The sequence below is a fragment of the Thalassophryne amazonica genome, chromosome 16 (genome assembly GCF_902500255.1).
Source record: "Thalassophryne amazonica chromosome 16, fThaAma1.1, whole genome shotgun sequence".
NCBI classification, from domain to species: Eukaryota; Metazoa; Chordata; class Actinopteri; order Batrachoidiformes; family Batrachoididae; genus Thalassophryne; species Thalassophryne amazonica.
In genome coordinates, this window is record NC_047118.1 from 34,612,252 (window position 1) to 34,614,216 (window position 1,965).

General features: G+C 42.7%; 1 protein-coding gene across 1 annotated transcript in view; it reads right to left on the bottom strand.

Moving 5' to 3' along the window:
* Positions 1-819: 819 nt before the first annotated feature.
* Positions 820-1,965, bottom strand: part of zgc:162612 (forkhead box transcription factor) — a 1,505-nt gene continuing 359 nt past the window's right edge. Inside the window, exon 1 of the mRNA XM_034191173.1 lies at positions 820-1,965. This exon is cut by the window's right edge and continues 359 nt beyond it. Coding sequence (XP_034047064.1) covers positions 1,056-1,965 — 910 coding nt within the window. The 3' untranslated portion in view covers positions 820-1,055.

Below are 1,965 nucleotides of genomic sequence, written 5' to 3' on the forward strand. Positions count from 1 at the left end.
CTTGTTTGAGTCATATGAAATTAACTGTTTAAATATTATTCATTGTTAAAATGAAGCCTGTCTAAGATGGACCCTATAAAATACGTAGAAAAAGATGGGGGGAAATAAAACTCTTCAATAAACACTCTCTTTAAAAAGTGTAAATTTGTGTGGATATCTGGAAGGCAAAAAACAAAACAAAAAAAAAAACAAAACTGGAGGTTGTTCACACATGAACATTGACACGAATGTACTTTTCCTACCATGTGTGCATGTGCACAAAAGAGGAACATTTATTATTATTAATATTATTATTATGTTTTCATCACAGTTTGTGTGTAATTATTGTGAAAGACGGACCTTTTTGCGCACAAGATTTACTATACTCCACACCACATAACATTTTATTTATCGTTTTTTTTAATGGTTTAAACATATTTATTTTTTAGATAACCTCGCTCCTGAAAAACTCACAGATCTGTATATCTCTACGTGCTCTTTTGGTTTAGTTTATTACAGATATTTATTCTGATTTAAAAGAATTAAAATCACTGTCTTTGCAGTAATTTTGCTTTAACTCTGTTTTCTGTTTGTAAAAAAGGTTTCATTTTGCCATTATTAATTCATTAAACATCAACTGATCATCTATCTATTTATTAAAAAAAAGAGGGTCTGATTTTAAAACTTAAATAAATCTGACTAAATATTTAGATGAGCATAAAAGCGCGTAGAAACAAACCCATGACATATTCTCTTCAGAATTAAGCGTGTTTAGTGTTTTCTAAGATATAAATTGCGTCTCGTGACACAGGAGTATAAATATTAAACAAAACGCAACACTTAAATATTTGTTTTCATTTATTTCCAGGAATGGACACATAGGAAACTCGTCATTTAAATATTTTTAACAAAAGAAATATATTTCATGATCATGTTTTAAAAGCACCTGCCAAAGGAATTTCTGACATAAAAAAAGGGTTTAAAAACATATAACATTTCCGTCCAATTTACAACATTGGTTTGTCTCTCTTTTTTAAACCTGAGATATAAAATGGGAACTCGGTTTGCTGCTGTAATTAGTCGTTGGCGCTGCTGATGTATTTTGCCAGGTCGATCCGCTGAGTCTGTATTTTCTGGTAGTCCTGGTGCAAACTGAGGAGGTGCGGAGACGCTGCGCCGTGGAAAAGCGCAGGGGAAGCGTAGGTTGCGCTGGAGCTCAGAGGAGCGGAGTAAGCAGTACACTGAGCCGGGGAGAAGCCTTCGATCCCGGGCTGGCCCTGAAGGAAAGCCTTGGCTGTGAGCGCGCTGCGGGAGAAGAAGCTGGAGAGAGCTGGCAGGATGCTGCTGACAGGTGGGATGGTGGCGGCGGCGCACGGCGAGGGCGCATGGTGATGGAGGTAGGGGTAAATTTCCAAACTGGGTAGGTGGAGAGCCGCCGCGCCGAGGCCGTAGGCGCCGTGGGGGAAACCGTGAAGTCCGCTGGACTCCAGGTGCTGCTCCTTGAGTGGATCGAAGCGAAAGTGCTGCCGCTTGAAGCGCTTCCTCCTGCGCAAGAAGCTCCCGTTCTCGAACATATCCGAGGAGTTTGGGTCAAGCGTCCAGTAGTTTCCCTTCCCCGGGTTTCCAGGCTCTCTGGGCATCTTTACAAAACAGTCATTGAGCGACAGATTGTGCCTGATTGAATTCTGCCACGCGGGGAATTTCTCGCGGTAATAAACGAAGCGGTGGCTGATGAAGTCACAGATCTCGCTGAGGGTGAGCCGTTTCTTCGGACTTTGAAGGATGGCCATCGTTATTAGGGCGATGTACGAGTATGGAGGCTTCACCGTGGTGGGACCTTTAGTTTTAGCAGCAGGAGGACACGCCGGCGCGGGGCTGTACGCGTCCGCGTCCTTACCTTGGCTGCTGGAGGAAAAAGTCTCCGTGGTGCGCTCCTGCGCCTCATCCGAAGGCAAGAGCTGCTCCTCCGCATTATCTTTGAGTCCT